Source organism: Silene latifolia, chromosome Y, assembly GCF_048544455.1.
Source record: "Silene latifolia isolate original U9 population chromosome Y, ASM4854445v1, whole genome shotgun sequence".
NCBI classification, from domain to species: Eukaryota; Viridiplantae; Streptophyta; class Magnoliopsida; order Caryophyllales; family Caryophyllaceae; genus Silene; species Silene latifolia.
Window position 1 is genome coordinate 138,543,999 of NC_133538.1, and position 21,181 is coordinate 138,565,179.

Sequence of the window (21,181 nt, forward strand, 5' to 3'; positions counted from 1 at the left end):
TTGGTTGACCCATCCTGTCGAAAACAGACCATTGTGGCAACATTTCTGTGTTCTCGCCTTCACTTTCCGCCAGATCTGCCACAATATATTGTGATGACGCTTGATTTACCTTACGTCGTGCAAAAATTTTAACGGGCTCGGGAGGCGAAAAACCAATACCAACCTTTCCGATTTCGAGCTTGTTCCCTTGTTGATGAAATTTCTTTTGCGTTCGGTTTAAACCATACGAGGTGACTTCAATCACTTGGCCTAAGGGAGTTGGATTTTTAAAATCGCAGGACTTCGACATGAGCTTGTAAGCATTTGGATCGAATCTTCCCTTTGTCGACTCTTCGCCACATATTTGGTCCTCTTTCATCGACGCCGTCGTAAAAAAGCGAAGCGAGAGGTTGTTTACTCGTCGTAAAGCGATTTGTTCTTGCAACTGGAACGATGACATTGTCTTTCAAAGTTTGCAGATCGTCGTCATCAATTGTTCTAGTTGATGCGGATTTTTCATTTCGAGGTGCACACTCTGCGAAAGGTGTCTCTCCATCTTTACGCTTTGATTTTGGCACGTACTTAAGGATTGGTGTCGCTTTTTGCGTGATCGGAGCAACTTTCTTTTCGGCAGAGTTCACATTTGTTTGACTCGTCTTTATGAAGACGCTTTCATGATGTTTGACTGTTGTCGAATCCTTTTCGGTTGGAATTTTGGCGTCATCCGTCTTTTTCGGAACTTTGGTCCCAGTCGAAAAGATCTTTGATGGTAGCATCTCAGTTGGTGTGTCATTCTCTTCGTAGAATCGGGCATCAGCAAAGTAGGACTCCACCGTAGAAAAGGGCTTCACATCGCCATTTATTTTTTTCTCGCCGTCTATGTAGTATTTCAGGCATTGATGTAGGATTGACGCTACAACACCATTTTCATGAAGCCAAGGTCGACCAAGCAACAACTTGTATGACGTTTTGGCATCGATTACTTGAAAAAGCGTGGTGGATAACATATCTCCCATTGAGATTTCAACACTGATCATGCCAATTGCTTTTTGTCCACCGAGATTGAAGCCTTGGATCATCAAACGACTTTTGGCGAGCTCGCTTCCAGAAATTCCAAGCTCTTCCATAGTGGCTTTCGACATTATGTTGACGGCTGAACCTCCGTCCACCAAGATGCGACCCACCTTCCTTTCCCGAATGTATGCAGATACAAACAAAGGGCGATTGTGTAGCTTTGATCCTAGTAACAAATCTTCACCAGTAAAAGCGAGCGCGGCATTGCAAGCACCACATTTTGTTGGTTGATCTGCAGGCTCTCCTGCGGCTTTAAGTTTATCAGCATACGCTTCTGGTTGAAAAATCGCCAATGACAACTGTTGACGCATCTCTTCGGACAAGTGAAACATTTGTTGCCACCCCATACGTGCAGGCAATGCGTCTAGGATTGCATCAACCTTTGCCCCCTTGGTCGAATTTGACGAGGATTCTTTAGTCAGATCGTCTTCACTGCGACTTTCCTCAATAACGGTAGAAGACACGGTGTTCACCGAAACTTGTTCAAGGTAACGCTTGGGAAAGTAGTCTTGTAACGTCACGACTCGACGTGACTTTGACTTGTCTGTCTTAGACGATACGACATTTGACGAAGAATCCATGACGATTCCTCCATCTTTCTTGTGTGAAAATCTCCATACTTTCTCACGAGTTGATCTTCAATTTTGAGGTACCGACGCCTGACCGTTTTGCTTCTTTTGTCGATGCCTAGTCACAAGGGTCCACCCTTCGTCACCGTCCTTTAGATTCTGAATGCGAGAAGTTGGCGATATGATGAGCTTAGACTCTTCAGGCATAATGACTACCACCGGCTCGAGAGTTCCAAACTGAATCATTCGTGCACATTCCTTGACTGCCGAAGGAGGACATGTCTTAACACCTTCGACGTTTACATGTGCTACGATGTAATTGGATTCAGCGTCATCTTCGAGGTCCAAGAGAATTTTTCCGTCCTCGGCTAACTGCATTATTTTCTCTTTGAGGGTTATGCACTTCTCCAACGGATGACTCACGACCCGATGATATCGACAATACTTCGGGTCGGTCGTACGTCCGGCTTGACTTGGTCGTTTAGACTCGGGAAGCTCGATCACCTTCTTCTCCAAGAGATCATCTAACATGCCGGCCAGATCAGAATCCGGGAAGGGATACTTCTTCTTCTCAAGCTCTTTCAAAGTTGGTCGTGGCTTTCGTGTATCCTTTAAATAGGTCGCCACCTTCTTGTCTATTTTTGGTCGAGCCGAGATTTTTTTGGATTAGAAGTAGACACCGTTATAACCTCCTTCGAAGTGCTCTTGGACGCCTTTTCGTTTTTCTTATACTCATTTCTCTCCGTTTTTGGTTCTAAATGAGTAAAAAGTCGTCCCCCATGGCTAGCGATAGTAATCTCCATGTCGTGAGCTCGAGTGGCTAAATCTTGGAATGTTTTTGGCTTGTTGCCTTGGAGGATGTAAACTAGATCCAAAATCATTCCCTGAATGCACATTTCAATAGCCGAAGTCTCCGACAAACGATCTTTACACTCGAGGCTTAACGAGCGCCACCTACTTATGTAGTCGATAACGGGTTCGTCCTTCCATTGCTTCGTGTTAGTTAGTTCCGTCATGCTTACAATACGCCTGGTACTGTAGAAGCGATTAAGGAACTCCTTTTCCATCTGGTCCCAACTGTCGATTGACTCGGCGCTTAGATCCATGTACCAATCAAAAGCAGTCCCTTTCAGAGATCGGACAAACTGCTTGACAAGGAGATCGTCATCAGTACCGGCAGTGTTACAAGTTTCAATGAAATGGGCAATATGTTGCTTGGGATTGCCCTTTCCATCAAACTGTTGAAACTTCGGTGGTTGGTAGCCGATAGGCATCCTTAAATAATCAATCCTCTTACTATATGGCTTGACGTAACGGTGATTACCGACGGAGCGAAAGTTTCCATCAAACTGACTTTTGAAGGCCTCCGCGATCAACTTTTGGACGTCTTTAGCAGTAAACGACTTATCCTTATCACGATCATCATTGTTCTCGCTGGCATAGTCACTATCTTCATTTTGAAATGACGAAGTAGGCCGCTTCTCTAACTTTTTTCTCAAGGCGGCAATCTGCTTAGTTTTTTCATCGTTTTCCTTCTAGAGTTCTTCGCGAATGGTTTTCATTTTGTTGAGTTGATCCTCCATGTCGCCTCCCTCAATAACCATGACGGGTGCAACCATGAAATACGACTGTTGACTCAACACCTCCTGATTACATCTTCGCGGTGACGACGGAGATGAACCAACGCTACTGTGGCTACCATCCTCGGTGAATAGCTGAAACGACGGGCCATTGTGAATAGTCGTCTTCTCAAAAGCGTCGCACACCTTCTCTCGAAACGATGATGAGACAAACTGAGGGTCGTCTACTCGGATGGGAGAAGATGAACCGAACACAGGATTTTCATATGGCCTAGAGTTGCCGGCACCATTTGATTTCCTTGGAGCATTGACAGTGACATTGGATTTGCGGGGTCTCGTAGGCACAGATGCAGAACGGAGTCTTGCTGCAGCGGTACGGAAGAGGATGGATCTGATCCTGCTTCTTGTAGAAACACCAATGGGCGATCTGTCGAGAGACCCACCGAGACGGGTTGAGCTTTCGTCATCAATTCTGGCTGTCATTCTTTTTGACATGTCGGAGATTCTCCTGAAGGCCATTGAGACGATTGTTGTAAAACTGGATTGTGCGGAAAAAGAGATGAGTAGTAGAGATGTCCCACCGGGCGTGCCAAATTTGTAACAACAAATTTGCGTTAAATCTGCAATAAAAGATAAAACACAAATAGATGCAACAAAATAATGATTTTATTAATTCAAAAGATTTCGGGTACAATCTACTAGTTATTCTACTGATTCGATTTCCGCAATTAAATGAATAGGAGGGTCTTGATTTGAAGACTTGGTTCTCCTGTGACGGTTTTGATTTGCTTCTCTTCAACTGACTGCAATGGATGCTTGACGTCGGGTTAAAGAGTAGTTTAATATTCAAATCTAGATGATTAGAAATGAATGTATTTTTCTTCTCCTGTTTTGTCTTGGGAGAGATTTTTGTAGAGAGATTAGCCCTCAATGAGAGTGATTACTCTCCATTTTATAAGACGACGTTGTTTCTTTGTTTGTTACTTTGTTTACGGCAGCACATGTAACTACTTCCCCTCTTTCTTTTGTTGGCTTTTTCCCAGCAATCTTCACTCATGCAACCTTTTCCCATATTTTTTGGAAGATTTAGTGGAACAAACTCCATTCTGTTTACTTGACCAAATCTTTCCTTAACAAACCCACTCATAAAATTGACCACGTTTTTCTTTTGCTCATAATGCATGGTACACATTTTTCTTTCGAGATAACTTTTGGGCTTATCAACCTTCGTTTTGTGGGCTTGCCAAGCTTGGTCCAATTCGGATGTAGCATCATTACTTTTGGCCTTAACATTTACGTCCCATACTTAGTATAGAAATATAGTACAACCCATTTTTTGAGTGGACCGATTTTATTTCTTAGCAAAATGGACTAAGTATATTTGTTCGGGCTAAAATCCTTCGACCCATTTCTCAGACGATAGACTTTCATATGAGTCAACATTTTGACTTTGACCCATTTCAAAAATGTAAGACATATTTTTATGTCTACAGTGACAATAGCATTGGTTTATAATTGCAGTTTATAAAGAAAACGTGAGCAATGACGGCCGTATTTCCCAAATTTTCACTAGCAAAAACACTCATCTTGTTTGTATATAATTCCAATAAGTGAAAGTTTACATTCTTAGATGTTTAAGTAAATGCTTAATTTTGAGTGCAGTTATTCCTTAACTCATTAATCAAAGAGTTTAGGTCATTATCAATGTTCTTTCACAGATTTATACAATGCAGTTAGTTGATGCTTTAAATTGTGATTATCTGGTTCATTTGATGTTTTTGTTCAATTATTAACACTTGTGTGCCTAAATAAGCAGGAATGTGGAATCAAACTGAGCAATTGCAAGAGTCAAGGAGGTTCCGTCGATTGCAGCCTCGGGATACAATTAGCGTTTTCTGGTACAGATAAGCATTACTCAGTGCTTAACTCATGGTATGAAGTGGAGAACCTTCGCCAATATTCACTTTTCGGATTATATTCTAACTGCGAGTCCCTCACGATCAATTCAACAAGTTCTTCGATTATCTTTGCATCTTTTGTTTCATCCTATCGAGAGCTAGAAAGCTTATTTGACTTGTGCATTATGTATCTGGAGAAAATTTGTAAAAAGGCTTTGTTATTCCTTGTGATTCCATTTTTATCATGTAATTTTACCAAGCAAGATCATATGAACAATGATGGAAATTTGTTGAACTTGATCTGTTTTGTATGCAATGTTGTAATATTGATGTTTGTTTGCTTTATCTAAACCTTAGTTTAGTTTGTAGTTGAAATGATTTTCATCATCGTGTCATCAGTCATCATTCTGGGAAAATGGAATGTATAGATGTCATAATTCATGTTTTGAGGTTCTTTTTTTCAGCTAGCACATAAGTTTGTTTATTGTCTAGCGGAGTGAGTTCTCGTTGTCACTCCAATAACAAGTACTAACACACGGATAATACTAAAATAACACCAGAATAATACTACAATAACACGGGAAAAAAAAGAGTAAAAAAAATCAAAGTAGTAAAAAAAAATGAAAGTGACACCGGATTAACATCACAATAACAGCAGAATAACAGTAGAATAACAACACAATAACACGTGGTAAAAAAAAATTAAAAAAAAAATAAAGTCGTAAAAAAAAATCAAAGTGGCACCGGAATAACATCACAATAACACCAGAATAACAGCACAATAACATGCGGTAAAAATAAGAGTAAAAAATCAAAGTAGTAAAAAAATCAAAATAGTAAAAAAAAAGTGACACCGGAATAACATCACAATAATGTGAGAATAATAAAGAGAATAAAAGCACAATAACACGTGGTAAAAAAAAAAAATCAAAGTCGTAAAAAAATTCACAAGAATAGAATGAGAATAACATCACAATAACAATGGAATAACAATAACAAAGACAATAACATATGGTAAAAAAAAAGAGAAAAAAAATCAAAATCGTAAAAAAAATCAAAATAACAGCAGAATAACATCACAATAACAGCGGAATAACAATAACAGCACAATAACATGTGGTAAAAAAGAAGAGAAAAAAATCAAAGTCGTTAAAAAAATCCAGGTAAAAAAAAGCACAATAATAGCATAATAACACGAGGTAAAAAAAAATAAGAGTAAAAAAAATTTCAAGTAAAAAAAAATCCGGTACAAAAAGAAAAGAAAAAAAGGTAACATAATGAGTAAATTAAAGAAAAACATAAGAGAAAACAAAAATCAAAGTGGTAAAAAAAAGCATAATAACACGAGGTAAAAAAAAGAGAAAAAAAAAATTAAAGTAAAAAAAAGTAACATTAGAAAAAAGAGAAAAGTAAATGACAATGGTTTTATATGACATGTAAGATTTGATCTTGGCCACTCATCTCTAATATAATCTAGTGGCTGAGATTCCCCCAACTCACAACTCACCATAAGAACCAAAATCACCAAATCCAATCTCTATATATATATATATATATATATATATATATATATATATATATATATATAGAGAGAGAGAGAGAGAGAGAGAGAGAGAGAGAGAGAGAGAGAGAGAGAGAGAGAGAGAGAGAGAGAGAGAGAGAGAGAGAGAGAGAGAGAGAGAGGTCATAAGCAGCCCTAATCATGTAGTTTTATGTCGGAATTTGGTTCACATTCAAACGTACTTTTATAGTTTGACCGGGATACATAACATTCTAACTACCTCTAAATGTTTTTACATAATTACAATTTGATCCAGCAATGATTAAATTATGGTTGTTATTCGAAAGAAGGAGATTTATTGCATCAATGAGTTGATTATGCAAAGTAGATATTATTGTTTTCCTTGACCAATTGAAAAATAAACAGGTATTAATGAACAAAATCTAAAAACCGTCAGTCCCAAGTATCATATATATGAACTTCATATTGGTTTTATTTTCCTAAAAAAACAACATTGTCGAGAGCAAGAGTTAGTTTCCATTGTAAATGGATTTTTCTAGAAGTAGGGGTTTAGTTTTTCAATTGGTTGGATAAATTTGAGATAAGTTTTAGAGACAAAGATCAATCTTTCAAGGGATGAGATTGTTTTAGATCATGGGTGTGAATAGGGAAGAAGAATAGGGGCATGCGTGAAAGATTTTGTTTCCAATGAGAAGATGGGGGCCAAGACTATTGCTAGAGAGAGAGAGAGAGAGAGAGAGAGAGAGAGAGAGAGAGAGGGGGGGGTTGTGTTCATAAGCAGCCCTAGCCATGTAGTATTGTGTCGGAATTTGGTTCACATTCAAACGTACTTCTATAGTTTGACCGGGAGACATAACATTCTAATTACCTCTAAATGTTTTTATATAATTACAATTTGATCCAGCAATGATTAAATTATGGTTGTTATTAGAAATAAGGAGATTTGTTGCATCATTGAGTTGATTATGCAGAGTAGATATTATTGTTTTCCTTGACCAATTGAAAAACAAACATGTATTAATGAACAAAGTCTAAAAACTATCAGTCCAAGTATCATATATATAAACTTCATATTGGTTTTATTTTCCTAAAAAAAGAACACACTCTTTTATTCTTATGTCAATATTATGTTAACGGGAATTATTTGTTGGTCATGCGGCATACATAAAATCTTAGACATGAACGATGTATTATATGTCTATATTCCATTTTATTGTGAAATTTATCACACATTATTTTAATATCCGTGCAACGCACGAGCAAGAAAACTAGTATTTACTAAACTTGAATGTGTTACGTCTATAAATTATTGTCTTATTTCCTAGTTTAAATCACGTGATATATAAGACAATAATTTTTGGAAGTTCATTATGTCTATATACTCATGATAAGGCGGATCTATTCATTTAGTAAACATTTAGTAAATATTTCTCCCTCCTAAAACTTCCTTTATTATCACAGATTTGGCCTTGTTAATATATCACCACAAATATTATCCTACAATTGGTTGTATAAGAATTATGTACAACCGCGTCAAAGTTATCGAGCTCTCACACAGAGTTTTTGAGTTATTTTACAAGTTGTTGAGCTATTTTACGAAGTTATTGAGCTTAATAATTATTCTGTTTAGCTCAACAACTTTGTATCATAACTCGATAATTTTGTTAATATAGCTCCACAACTTTGTAACAAAGCTCCACAACACTGAATAAGTTGTATATACAACCGGTTGTATAATACATTAACTGATATATCACATATCTTGAATAGAAGGACGTTATATTTTTTTTTTTTGACAATCATTTTTTACGTTAAACTGATTCATAGTAGAATGCAAAAAATAAAAGCCAAATTAAAAATTAATATTTTAGGCGGGAAAAAACGTAGAATCGCTAGTAAATAGGGGATGGAAACAATACTTGTTAAGGAAGTTTTATAAACTTTTAAAAGATTTTTTAATTTGATTTTCTGAAAATAATACCTGCACGATCCCCATGTTTCTATTTTCAGGCAAAATAAAGAAATCAACTGCACATCAACATATTTCATATCTCTAATTTTTAGGAAACATGACTAGATTGAGGGTCCCACCATGACCCTGCCAGTTTCCTTATCCTGCAAGGTCACTTACACTCTAAATACGCATTTGCTATTCCAATTTTAACATCACAATTTGCAAAACAAACGGTTAAAGAAAAGAGAGTGCAAAAAAAAAAAACCTCCATCTTCCTTCCTGTCTTAGAAAAGATGGCTCGAACAAAGCAAACTGCCCGAAAATCTACTATCTGCAAGGCACCAAGGAAGCAGTTGAACTACGCCTTCAAGGCGGCACGGAAATCCATCCCAACAACAGGTGGTGTGAAGAAGCCTCATCGATACAGACCTGGGACAGTGGCCCTGCGTGAAATTCGCAAGTACCAAAAGACGACAGAGCTTCTGATTAAGAAGCTCCCGTTTCAGAGGCTTGTTCGTGAACTTGCACAGGAATACAAGACTGACCTGCGTTTTCAGAGCCACGCAGTCTTAGCCCTTCAGGAAGCGGCTGAGGCGTACCTTGTTGGTTTATTTGAAGACATCAATCTTTGTGCTATTCATGCCAAACGCTTTACCATCATGTCCAAGGACTTCCAGCTCGCTAAGAGGATCAGAGGCCAAATTGCTTAGGGTTTCTACCGCAGTACTATAGTATCTAAGTCATAAATAAAAAGCGCAGCGTATGTGTTTAACTGTTTAAGTTGTTTGTTACCATGTCTAGGACTCTAGGGTATAATATTAGCTACTTTCATGCATATTAATTGAGTTTCCAGTTTAATAGACTCGTAATACTCTCTGGTTTTCTTCACATTGTTGCTTCTGAAACAATTTAGTTTTATATCTCTGTTATTTTGTCTTCGCATCATTGCTTTTGAAACAATGATTCTCCTTCCTACATTCTTACAAGCTAAGTGCTAAGTATAAGCTCGCTGAGTCGCTGCAAAAAATTCTAGAGCAGATTGTCAAGAGATAGGAATAATGACAAAAACATGTTTAGACATACATTCCCGTCTCAATGTTCGAGTAAAACTAATGCTGTTCAGAATTCAGATTCATATCAGGCAACTAAAAACGATATTTTGACTATCAATGGCTCTAGGATAAGTGGATAACATACTTGGCTTCTCTTTGTGCTAAACTTGTACGGGGTACCATTTTCGATTTTCAGTAAAGTTTACTCCCTCCAACTCAACAGATTATTTACACTTTCATTCATTTGAGAGAAGTAGTTTAATAAAACATAAAGAGTCTATTTGAGTCGGAGGTAGTAGTTGTCATCATATTCACAAGATCCATTATGTCGTGCTTTTAGTGTGCCATATTATCAAGCAAACATGTTGATGTCAGTGACTAGCGGGTAAAGTTATTGAGCAGTGGCACACTGGCACTTGTGACCATCGACCATGGTTCAAAAACCCGTCACTTTCAAAATTGCGTAGTTTTTTTTTGGTACATAAGAGGGGCGAACCCCGATTTCTAACTAGCCCTAGAATGTCTTCACGTAGAATAGGTGGCAGATCCGTGGGAGGTTGATCTAGTATTACCGGATTTATGCCAGTGTTGACAGTTCACATTATAGAAAAATTCTCAGGCTCTACTTAACTATAGTAATTGGTAAATGGCGATTGATTCTCCCTGAGACGAAAAATGCAAACAAAACCAAGTGTCATTTGCAATAACAAAACATTTGCTCCCAATTTCGCAATTTCTCCACATTTTTAACGAATTACTTGGGTCAATGAGCACACTAAGAAATCAGACATACACAAGGATACAAATCTACTGAAGTACTCCCTTTTCTCGAATCATCGGTTTATCTTTGATTAAAATAACTCTCTTAAAGAATTAAAAAGGTAACAAATGACTGGTACGAAGGGACTACAAACCATAAAAGATCATTACATTGGTCATAACTCATAACATATATATGTCTCAATTAATCCCATACGATGGTGTAAAACTATGGAAAGTAACATGCACAATCAATCACGCTTGTGGGTTGTTCATATAAAGGGCAAGTATTTAATAATAAACAAAACAAAAATTGAATGAAAACGGAATTAAAGAGTGTAGCAGCAATAGAAGAAGTTGAAAGAATGAGAGTGATACAGGCAGGATCTATTAGCTTGGCCATCAAGGTATTTGACGAAATGTGTGTGGATACACAAGGCGAGTGCTTTGTGCTAGGCCTAGTGTCGCCATGTTGTCTAGCTTAGGGGTGTTAATGAGACGAGATCGGCTCGGTCAAAGTTTGGCTCGTACGAGCTCGACTCGGGCTTGGGCTCGACTCAAGAGCTTAACGAGTCCAGCCGAGCAAACACTAGCTTGACTCGAAAAGCTCGCGAGCGGCTCGAACTTGTGTGATTAGGTAAGATACTGCTCATATGTTATATAATTTTCTATCATGATTTATATATATGTATCACACATATCAAATGTCTCACTTATTTGTCAAATATTTTTACATATACCTTTTAGCCTTCCTAATGAAAATAAAAAAATTAGCAATTATACTTCCTCCGTTCCATTTGTTTCTTTATATTTACTTTTTCGGCACTATTTATTAGTAATGAGAATCTCCAATACAACTTCTAATTATATAACATAAAAGATAATCATGTGAAATCTTGTTCAAATCGTCTTACCGAATGGATTATGATAATCACACTTTTATAATTTTTAGTAACATGTAACTGAAGATATGAACAAAAGAAAACGTACATTGACAGATGTGTATAAAGCAAACGTAAAGAATTAAATGGAATAGAGGAAGCCATTGTATATTTGTATTTTGTTGTTTTATTTTGCTCTTGAACAAGTTTTATACAAAGTAAATTCAAATTTACAATTGTTGATCCAAAATAGCTCACAAATTCGGTTTGCAATACCCATAATAAATGCTAGAAATATACGTAATGCAAGTTATGCAACCCATAAAACTCATAAATTGGGTTTGCAACTCATTTCACGCATACAACAATTTTACATTCGCCCCAAAAAAAAAAAAAAAAAAAAAAAAAACAATTTTACATAAAATTCACTTTTATACCACACTCATTTACAAATATTTTACATAAAATTCACTTTTATACCAAACTCATTTACAAACAATTTGCAGAAACTAGCACTTATCTGTCACCTCACACAAAGCAAAGCACATTCCCAATGTGCACATAGATGTTCTACCAAATAAACAAACTCTCTTAACCAAGAAGAATTAGACTAAGCAAAACTTTTTGGGTTGTTATCAAGTCTTAAAAAGACAACTTAAAACCAACATAAAAAGAGAAAAACATGAATATGTATATGACTTATAATCCTCTCCCTTATCTCAAAAGTAACCTATAATCCATTATCTCTAATAAATTCATTTTTATATATTATTCTCCTATACATTATCATCATTTACTTAAGGTTAAAATCAGGTTAAATCGTTTCAGAATAATATCCAAACCCTTAAAGAGAAAATAAAGTGGATCCAAATTGTAAATACACAACGTTTGGAGTATAAAGTTATATAATCTTGACAAAAAAAAGGCACTCTCTTTACAAAAAGAGGTAAAGTTAACAGTACAAGTTAAAAGTTGGTCCAACCCCAAGGTTATAAAAATGTCATAAATTCATTTAGTATAATGTAATTACATACACCCCAACAGTTGGAATTCAAAGCTTTCTCTTCCTTTTCAAAACCCCAAGAAAGAAAATCTCTGGTATGCGTTCTTGTCTCAAAATTATGTAATGTTGTTTTACTAGGCATGTTTTAATCTGTTGTAGGGCATTGGAAAAAGTTTGTATTTTTTCCCCGTAGCTGTAAATCCCGGTTCCGCCACTGCTTATGAATTAGATGCTTCATATGTTTTTCTTCAGTTCTAAGCTGGTCTGACCCGAATTTGTGGCTTCCATTATCTGACATTCCCTGGAAAACTCTCTAGTTTTTTTCTTATTTTATTTTTTTTGGTTGTTTTTTTTTAGTGTCTTTGTTAATATTTGTTTAATTATATTGGAGGTACAATATTCTTGGCAGGGGTGTCAATGTCAGTGTTATTGTCCTTTACAAGGGCTGAAGATTCATTTTAAATTCAAATACTAAGGAAAGTTTAGGATATTCATCATTTAATTCCCCTAATATATTCAATCCTGATTATTTTCCTACTTAATTCTTTTTTTTTTGTTCTTAGGCTAATTAAAAGAAAGATCTTTGTTGGTATTTTAAGATAAAAACTCAGGAGAATTAGTAGGGAAAAAAAGAATCATCAAGTAGCTTGTTTAAACATGAGATAAAAAAAAATGGCCTTTGTTGGTATTCCTGCACCAGGTGATATTTGAGGTATTGTACAGTTCTGGCCTTTTTTTTGGTTTGTGCTGAAATTGGGCATCATTTGGGTTCTCCTTCCTACACTTCCGTAGTTCAGTTCGTGTTAGACGGCTCCAAATTCTTTTGGGATTAAGACTGTTGTATGGCGGGAAGGGGATTGTTAAATTATGAGTTTGAAGATGATATCATATACAGAATGTCAGAGTACTTGTTTATCTTTGCTACATGATGAAAAACCACTACTGAGTCCGCCGATTTATGTCCCTAAGAATGCTGTTCATTCTTGCTGGTTAAAAGTCGAAAAAGTAGTTTAAGCTGTAAGTTGGGAAGGTTGAGATTTTGTGATAATTGCGTCATTTTAGGTCAAGTATATCGGGGAAAGTGTGTTAAAAGTCCCCATTTTGAACAAGTTAACACTTTTTGCATCCAAATATTTAACCTTGGCATTTTTTTTTCTATACTTGGTCTTTTATTTACCGTAGCTATAATTAAAGTGTAATTGGTGGAAGTTTGTCAATTGAGTTGTTGTCTTGCAGCTTGCCTGTCACTTCATAATTCCGGTCATCTCTCACTGTATATTCCTTTGCAGTAATATGCGTGACTGGCCATTCACTTCTTGGGTCGGAGTGGCATACAGAATACTCAAGACATAATGAACTGAAATCCTTATAACATTCACCCGACTTTGGGATTTCGCAAAAAATGGGTTGTGTGGTGTCAAGAGTAGACAGGGAAGAGAGGGTGGTCATATGTAAGGAAAGAAAAAGGGTAATGAAACAGCTATTGGGATTAAGAGCTGAATTTGCCAATGCCATATTATCGTACTTAAGGGCGCTAAAAAACACTGGTGGGACCCTTAAACAGTTTACTGAATCTGAGTTACTAGAACTTGACAGTATATTGCCTCCTTCCCCACCACTTCCTCTCCCACCTTCACCTCCACTGCCACCTCCAATCGACAGTCCTGATCTCCGGAAGATTAAAGGTAAACAACACGTCAGGGAAGCCGAGGAAGATATAATTGAGGTTAATGAGGAAAATTGTTGTACACCACCACCGCCGCCACTGGAAACGGCATGGGATCTTTGCGATTTGCTGGATACATCTTCAATTCAGCATGAACTGGATGGTATCATGGTTGAAGATGGGGATGAAGAAAATTGGGCTGAGACGAAATCTCAGTTTGAGGAAGAAGCCCAAGGGCATACAATCCCTGATAATGCTCTGGAAAGGAAGTCGTTGAATGAGGATTCTGTGGAGAATGATTTGGCAATGAGGGGTAGTGGGCAGACCAAAGAGACGGTAAATACGGCTATGGTGGTGTGGAGGAGAAAGAAGACATTGCCGAGCATAGTTAAGGAGCTTGATGATTACTTCTTAAAAGCTTCCACAGGCGCCAAGGAAATTGCTGTTTTGGTTGATTTGGGATCAAGGAATGCTTCCCTGCATCGCGACATACGAGAAACCAGGGGTAATATAATTATCATTTCTGCACTAATATGTCTTTCATGTTTTGCTTCTTTTTGTGAATGAACTTTGATCCCTTTATTAATTATCCGATACAGAATATCTTTCTTCTGTTAAAACTCCCTATTCTTTGGTTCTAGATTTTGATGAAAAAAGCATTATGACCCACTAAACCGTCCATGCTTCTATAGATTATGAAGTAGCAGTCTTTTGATGCAATTTATGTCACAAATTTTTATTTTGAGTCATCCGGAAACAACCTCACACATAGTTAAGGTTGTGCATGTCTAAACTCCTAGAACATTGCCATTTATGGGAGACTTTGACTCATTGTTGTTGTCGCCGTCGTTCAGAATTTCCTTGACAAATGTATGCGCATGCCAAATTAGCTTTGTTTACCTCGCCAAACTTCAGTGTTTATGAGCATTCAGCGGTTCATGCACAACGTAGTATTATGTTTTTGTTTCAAGAGACTTTCTTGCTTTGGTTGTTAACTTTGTTCTCATCCACGACTGTACCACATCGTATTGTTGACATTGCTGCAGATGATTTATATGAAAGAAGCTACTCCCGCTGTGGGGTTTTTTCACCAAAAAAAAAAATCATTAAGTAATCAACTGATTGTCCTCAGCCAAGCCTACTGCTTACATCTTTTTAAATTGCTGATTTTACCGTGTGATGCGAAATTTACTCCATGTCTTTCTCAATTAAAACATGATATACCCAATAATCTAGCGGTTTGAGATAATGTTGTGTCTATTTATCTGTCTAACTGAGAATATTGTCTGTTCTTCAAGGGAGACAAAAGCAGTATATTATGATAAACCCTTGTTCTTGTGATTTGTTAGAGTACTCCTGCATCCTTACAATTCATTAATATTTTCCTTTTCTTCATTCAGGGAAGGGGAACAACTCTACAAGGTCATTAAATTCATTGTCGTGGAACTGGTCATCGAAAACGCCACATTTGACACAGGATGAGCAAGCCCTTATTGAACCTTGCAAAGCTGGAGCGCACTGCATCACTCTTGAAAAGCTATATGCCGAAGAACAGATTCTGTATAAGGCTGTAAGGGTAATGCTCTATACAGTTTCACATCTTACGTCTATGGTTGCTTGAGATATATTATGTTGTACTTTGAAATTTCTTTGTCATCTTTGGCATGAATCTGAAGATTACTTATAAGCAAGCTGAGACTAGCCAGTCTTAACAGCTCTGCGTGCAGTTCTGTGTGAATTGAACTGATCATATTCTATCATTGACATACAAGGATAAATAAAAATAATAGCCTCAAAGCACTCTCTGATATTTACCTACACTTTCCGTTAGTACTTAGTAATTGTAAATTAAGCTTTCTAGACTTCTGAGTTGGTTAAATTGTGGTTAAAATCCTGAAAAACGCTACTTACATGATTGTTACTGCAACATCATTGACAGGATGAAGAGGTGGCGAAATTGGATCACAGAAGGAAATCATTGTCATTGCAAAAGTACGAAAATGAGAATGCAGATTTGAACAAGATTGACAAAACTCAATCTGCAGTTGAAAGTTTACAGTCTGATATCGTACGGTTGCAAGAGCTCGAAAGAAGGGCTTGTTCTTCTATTTTGACACTCATCGACGAACAGCTTCACCCTCAGCTCGTTTCTTTGCTCTCGGGGTAAGTATCATTTGATTTACGATAAGAAACTCCCTTATCAATTATCATGCAGCTTTTCAATTATATCAAAAATATATTTTTGGTTGTATAATATTCTTTTGGCTTGCTGGCCAGATTATTCGGTTTATTCAACTTGAAGAAATATAATTCAATTTAAAAAGAAAAGATCTGAATTGTGAAAACATATCAGGTTTTGGGTCTGAAGTGGAATATATTGTTATGTCGTAGTGTAGACATACATGCAGCCAAACTGCCAAAGTGAAGAGTTGAATAAATTATCCATGGTGTAACAAAGTCAAATTTTCATCTATATGAATGTGAAAACCCCCAAGTTTGTCTTCTGTACTCTGTAGTCGCTTCCCAGTTCCCACAATTCCCGTAATTCATCCTTTGTACGTTGTACACTTGCACTCCCTCCATAAACCTGTTTTCTTCCTATTTCAATAAAATACTCCTCACATATATTAGAGAAATGGGAAGAAAACAGGTTTATGGAGGGAGTACCGAGTACCTAAAAGTGTGATAATGTGCTACAAGTTTCAACTATGTCTTGGGTCACCAAAATGCAAAATTTCTCAACAGTGTGGAATTTGCAATACCTCGGATAACAAAGTGAAAAATATCCTCCAGTAATGCATTAATTCTGTCATCGTCACTTCACTGACGAGCTCATATCCATTTGAGATTGACAGATTCAAAAGTTACAATGACAGCATTTGAGGATGTTTTTCTGTTTATTTGCATTTGTTAAGAAAATAATTGAATGATTTACACATTAATTTCCACAAAAGGTAAATACTGAACAGCCTGTCGCGTCGCACCTGCTTATGTTGATTTTTGATTGACGAAGTAGGTTATACGATTTACTGCAGGGTGATTCACATGTGGAGGACAATGTTTGAGTGCCATCAAGTTCAAAGTCACATCTGCCAGCAAATTCAGCATCTAAGCAGTAACCAGAGCATGGAACCAACTACTGAATATCATCGTGAAGCCACAGTGCAGCTTGAAAGTGAGGTCAAGTTCTGGTTCAATAGTTTCTGCAGACTTGCCAAATCCCAGCGAGATTACATGAACGCCCTCTTCAGGTGGGTTCAGCTTACAGACTGCCTTGTGGATGACAATAGTCGGAATCGTCATTCATCTATGGTCCGTGATCTCTGCCAGAGGTGGCTAACTGCTCTAGATAGACTTCCAGAAAAGGTACTGTACTAGTGTACTTCGAGTGCCATACCCGTGTCCAATTGTCAAGTGTTAGACACGTCTTTGTAAAGTACTAAATACTCCAGGTGAAGTAACATAAGAGGGTCTTACGTCAGCTTTTGCCTTTAAACCGTAGATGATTTATCGTGTTAATTTATCTGATCTTGAATCCTTATAGTTCGCCTCCAAATGAATAACAGGTAGTATCAGACGCCATCAAAAGCTTTCTTTCAGTCATACGCTCAATAATCCTACAACAAGAAGAAGAATGCATCATGAAGAAAAAATCTGACAGGCTGGAGAGGAGATTGCACAAGGAGATAAACTCTCTACTCGAAATGGAAAAGAAACATGAAGAAAGTGTGGGCTTGGAAGATGCGGACTCTAGTCTATACCCAAAGCATCCGTTGTATATCAAACGAGCAAAAACTGAAGCCTTGAGAAACCGATACGAGAATGAGAAGGGGAAGTATGCAAGTGCCATTCAGGTAAGCCGGGCCATGACCTTGAAGAACCTGCAAACATGCCTTCCTCACGTATTCAAGGCGCTAATGGTGTTTTCTAGTGCTTGTACTGAAGCGTTTGAGACTGCTCTTAACCCAGTTCAGCAAATCTCTAATGTTGAACAATCAAATGGTGAATGCTGAAATTTTGTAGAGAAGGTTTGCCACTTTAATTTAGGTGTAGATACTTGTGAATTTATCATGTTCTAAAAATTTGTTCTGGTGAATGGATTACCGTGATTCTTGGAAATTATCTTGTACGGTGTAAGTGTAAGCTGTGAATTTGTGTTAACAAAACAACGATAATTTAAAAAGTAAGAAGAAACGGAGCTTTAATCAAATTGCTCTTCCGGTTTGAATTCTTTGAACTGATTGATGCCAAGTTAAAACAACGATAATTAAACCCTGGATGGATTCAAGAAAAAGGGAGTTGACACTAATAAGCGATATGTTTATCTAACGATTATAGATCAAAACGATAATTAGAGGAAGTAAAAATGAGGGAAAAGAAGAGAGGGGGTAATGGGTAGAGAAAAAGGATTACGCATTTGAGGTAGTACCTCAGACCTTGTAGTTTTTGAGCATATACACATTTTTTTCCGAAAGATATTATCATTTATAAATATAGTTTTTGAGCAATATTATATTTTTTTAGTGTAATGTTTTAGTAAATGTGCTCAAAAACTTTATACTAAAGTAGAACTCAAAAACTTTAAAATAAAACTCATAAAATAAACAATAAGAGGTACTACCTCAGATGTATAGTCTATGAACTGGTAATGGGTACCATGCTCTAGAGAAGGGAAATTAAATTTTGTTGCCCAATTTAGGTTAGAACTAGTTTTCTTACCCGTGCGTTGCACAGATATTAAAATAATGTGTGATAAATTTCACAATAAAATGGAATTTAGATATATAGTATATCGTTCATGTCTAAGATTTTATGTATGTCGCATGACTAACAAATAATTCCCGTTACATAATATTGACATGAGAATAAAAGAGTGGTTGATTAATAAAATACTTTTTTTTAGGAAAATAAAACCAATATGGAGTTTATATATATGATACTTGGACTGATAGTTTTTAGAATTTGTTCATTAATATCTGTTTGTTTTTCAATTGGTCAAAGAAAACAATAATATCTACTCTGGATAATGAACTCAATGATCAACAAATTTCCTTCTTTCGAATAACAACCATAATTTAATCATTGTTGGATCAAATTGTAATTATGTAAAAACATTTAGAGGTAGTTAGAATGTTATATCTCGCGGTAAAACTATAGAAGTACGTTTGAATGTGAACAAAATTCCCTGCTTTTACCCTCTTTTCATAAAAATCTCATTTTTTTACCATGTTACCATTGGTCTGGTATGGAGGGAGTATATGATACTTGGGACTGAGAGTTCTTAAATTTTTTTCATTAATACCTGTTTGTTTTTCAATTGGTCAAGGAAACAATAATCATTGTTGGGTCAAATGGTAGTTACGTAAAAACATTTACATGTAGTTAAATGTTATATCTCCCGGTCAAACTATAGACGTACCTTTAAATGTGAACCAAATTCCAACGCAATACTACATGACTATAATACATGGCTGAGGCTACTTATGACACCCCCTATAACAATAGTCTTGCCCCCCATCTTCTCATTTGAAACAAAATCCTTCACACAGACCCCTTTTCTTCCCTATTCACTCACATGATCTAAAATAATCTCATCCCTTGAAAGATCGATCATTGTCTTCAAAATTTCTCTCAATTTATCCAACCAAGTGAAAAACTAAACCCCTACTTCTAGAAAAATCCACAATCCAATGGAAACTAACCCTTGCTCTCATAATGTTGTTAGAATTAACATTTTAATTTAATTTTGATTGATGGGGTCAAAATTAAGTTTATCAGTATGATCTTTTGAGGTTTCTTGTTATTATTCATGTTACCTATATGTTTTAATCTAAGCGATATTTTGTTGATAAATAACCTAATTTATTATCACTATCGTCGTTAAACTCATCACCCTTCCACAAATGCACCCTCCCTCCACCCCACTAAATTACCCGCAAAATAAAACATCGGCAACTGTGATTAGTTCTTACTACTTGAAACAACCTACAATCCACTACCACTATCACTACCTTTCTGCTACGTTTTACATCTAATAAGTCATAAATCACATTCACCTCCATGAAACACCAATCTTTACTCCAGATGATATATATGGATCCTCGTCTCCCTTATCGAAGACAATTTATTTCTCCTTCAACAAAGAAAAGTTTAAGAAGTAATCTTCCCTCTTATCTCTCCCCCTTTCCCTTCCTAGTCATTTTCTCATCCCATCCCCTACCTCCATTCCAAGTACTCAAACAAAGTGTTTGAGTACTATGTTTGTAAACTAAATAAGTTTGAATATTATATATATACACGAACTTTGATATTTATTTCATTTTGCATATATAAATCTTAGTACCTCCATCTCATTTTTATTGTCCTTTTTTCTTCAAATTTTACTATCTCATAATTATTATCCCCTTTCTAGATCTACTAAGGAAAAACTTTAGTCAACCAACTCGTCGCAATCAACCTCATTCCCACTCGAAACAACTTTTAGCCCACTACTTAATCCCTTCGGTTCACACATAAAACGGTCTAAAATACAAAGCTTTTATTTCTTTCTTGAAAAGTCCATCTAATTAACAGAAAACTAACCGCTACTTTCTGAACTTCATCATTTTTACATCCCGTAAAGATTAAGTTGAACATGACAAAAAAAAAATGCATAAACTTAAGTTTTGTTTGATAACGAAAGATTGAACATTTTAATAGCATTTTGAGAGTTTTTACACTATTTAAATAACAAATGTGCTATTTTGAGTGTTGATCATCGACATATTGAAATAAAAGATTGTGATGTAATTTTCTGTTTTACATTATGACATTTAATTAGTATATTATAAGAAAATAAAAATTGAGTTTTTTTTATCTCTGAGAAAATTAAAGATCAAACTTTATCTTCATCATATTTATAATTAATATTTTTCACTTAAAATATATAAATTCAAGCAAGTTCAAATAAGTTAGTTAAAAGTTATAAATCACAAATTGTACGAAGCAGTATATTCATTTTTTATTAATATGTGTAACACCCCATTTATTCGGGAGCCTTTAGCTAGACATTCCAAAGTAAATGAGAGCGTTACCATCTCGGTTTCCCGAGGCAGTGAGAATAAATTAAAACAGAACCAAAGTACTTTATTAAAACTTAATAATCAACATTTTTATTACAACTTATTAAAACAATTTAACTAAATAAATTACAAACTCGCAGCGGAAATAAATACAACTGAGTAATAAAATAACTAAGTGATCTA

General features: G+C 36.1%; 2 protein-coding genes across 2 annotated transcripts; both read left to right on the top strand.

Moving 5' to 3' along the window:
- Window positions 1–8,753: 8,753 nt before the first annotated feature.
- On the top strand, window positions 8,754–9,434 carry LOC141627067 (histone H3.3-like). Its single transcript, XM_074440557.1, has one exon. The coding sequence runs from the start codon at window positions 8,870–8,872 to the stop codon at window positions 9,284–9,286; it is 417 nt and encodes a 138-aa protein (XP_074296658.1). The 5' UTR covers window positions 8,754–8,869; the 3' UTR covers window positions 9,287–9,434.
- A 2,842-nt stretch (window positions 9,435–12,276) lies between these two features.
- Window positions 12,277–18,147, top strand: LOC141626255 (protein ALTERED PHOSPHATE STARVATION RESPONSE 1-like). Its single transcript, XM_074440168.1, has 6 exons — window positions 12,277–12,366; window positions 13,561–14,442; window positions 15,338–15,513; window positions 15,877–16,100; window positions 16,973–17,303; window positions 17,504–18,147. The coding sequence occupies exons 2-6, from the start codon at window positions 13,674–13,676 to the stop codon at window positions 17,948–17,950; spliced, it is 1,947 nt and encodes a 648-aa protein (XP_074296269.1). The 5' UTR covers window positions 12,277–12,366; window positions 13,561–13,673; the 3' UTR covers window positions 17,951–18,147.
- The last annotated feature ends 3,034 nt before the right edge of the window (window positions 18,148–21,181 follow it).